General features: G+C 40.5%; 1 protein-coding gene across 1 annotated transcript; it reads left to right on the top strand.

Annotated features, from left to right (window-relative positions):
- Nucleotides 1-293: 293 nt before the first annotated feature.
- LOC129892726 (uncharacterized) lies at nt 294-791 on the top strand. Its single transcript, XM_055968295.1, has one exon. The coding sequence runs from the start codon at nt 294-296 to the stop codon at nt 789-791; it is 498 nt and encodes a 165-aa protein (XP_055824270.1).
- The last annotated feature ends 674 nt before the right edge of the window (nt 792-1,465 follow it).

The raw sequence follows: 1,465 nt of genomic DNA, 5'->3' as shown, positions 1-1,465 counted from the left end.
TTCTTCTTTACTAGTTCCTACCTTTAGTGTTTTAGTTATTGTTATTCACTTTCCTTCTTCACTTAGTCTCTAGGGTTGATGATTTGCATATTAACTAGTGTGTGTTGTCTCTTTATTATACATTCTATATTGTCAATTATTATCTCGTTGCTTGTATTCTCTTAATTTATTTGTTATCAGTTTTTTTCCACTTTGTAGTTCATATCGTTTTAGTGGATTTGGTTACTGATGGTGGACTAGGGTCATGTCCTTAATTGGGGGTGAAGGTAAGGGGAAATAGTTGTAAGAGGAAGATGGGTTTTCGTAAGTTGAGAGTAGGATCGTGGAACATAGGGTCGCTTATAGGAAAGTCCATAGAGCTAGTGAAAAGTCTTAAGAGGAGAAAGATTAATATAGCCTGTGTTCAGGAGACTAGATGGGCAGGTTCCAAAGCTCGGGATGTGGACGGATTTAAATTATGGTACTCAGGAGACTTAAGGCATAGGAATGGAGTAGGTATTCTAGTCGACGTGGACCTTAAGGAATGTGTGATAGAGGTAAAGAGGATTAGTGATAGGATGATGTTTATTAAGCTAGTTATAAGCAGGCTTTTTGTGAACGTTGTTAGTGCGTATGCACCTCATGTGGGTCTGGATGATGAAGTCAAAAGGCTCTTTTGGGAGGATTTGAATGAAGTAGTGAGAGGTATACCTAGTACCGAAAAGATTTTCATTGGTGGAGATTTCAATGGTCATATCGGTACAACTTCTAATGGTTTTGATGATGTCCATGGAGGCCTTGGTTTTGGGTAAAGAAATGGCGGCGGTGTTTATCTCTTGAAGTTTGCTAAAGCTTTTGAGGTTGTTATTGTTAATTCGTGTTTTTTGAAGAGGGATAATCAATTGGTCACCTTTAGTAGTATGGTAGCTAGGACTCAGATTGACTACTTACTCCTTTGGAAGGGTGATAGAGGCCTTTGTAAGGATTGTAAGGTTATTTTGAGTAAAAATATTACCACCCAACATAAGCTTTTGGTGATGGACTTGGAGATTAAGAGGGATAGGAAAAAGAAGACCCTTTTATGATCGACCGAGGATCAGATGGGGGGCCTAACTCCCGCCTTTTCTCGGGAGATGGGGGAGAAGTTGAATGGTCTGGGCTTGGAGTAGTGGCGGGGATGTGAACAACATGTGGGACATGACAGCTAGTTGCATTAGAAAAGCAATTGTCGAGTTCTTGGGGTATCGAGAGGAATCTTTGATGGTGGTCAAGGAGACTGGTGATGGAATGGAGAAGTAAAAGGCAAAGTGAAAGCCAAGAAGGTTGCATATACGGAGTGGTTGGAATGTGTGGATAAGGAGGAGAAGAATAGGCTTAAATATATCTATAAGAAGGCAAAGACGGAAGTGAAGTCGGTGGTCACCAATACTAAGACGACAGCTTTTGAACGAGTGTATGTCGAGTTAGGGGGGAAATATGGGGATAA

Source organism: Solanum dulcamara, chromosome 6 (assembly GCF_947179165.1).
Source record: "Solanum dulcamara chromosome 6, daSolDulc1.2, whole genome shotgun sequence".
Lineage (NCBI taxonomy): Eukaryota > Viridiplantae > Streptophyta > Magnoliopsida > Solanales > Solanaceae > Solanum > Solanum dulcamara.
The sequence above is the reverse complement of the archived record's forward strand: the minus strand, read 5'-3'. Positions and strand labels throughout refer to the sequence as shown.

What these genes read in the sequence shown, in the direction of transcription:
- LOC129892726 (XM_055968295.1), top strand. Translation starts at nt 294, where the DNA reads ATGGGTTTTCGTAAGTTGAGAGTAGGATCGTGGAACATAGGGTCGCTT.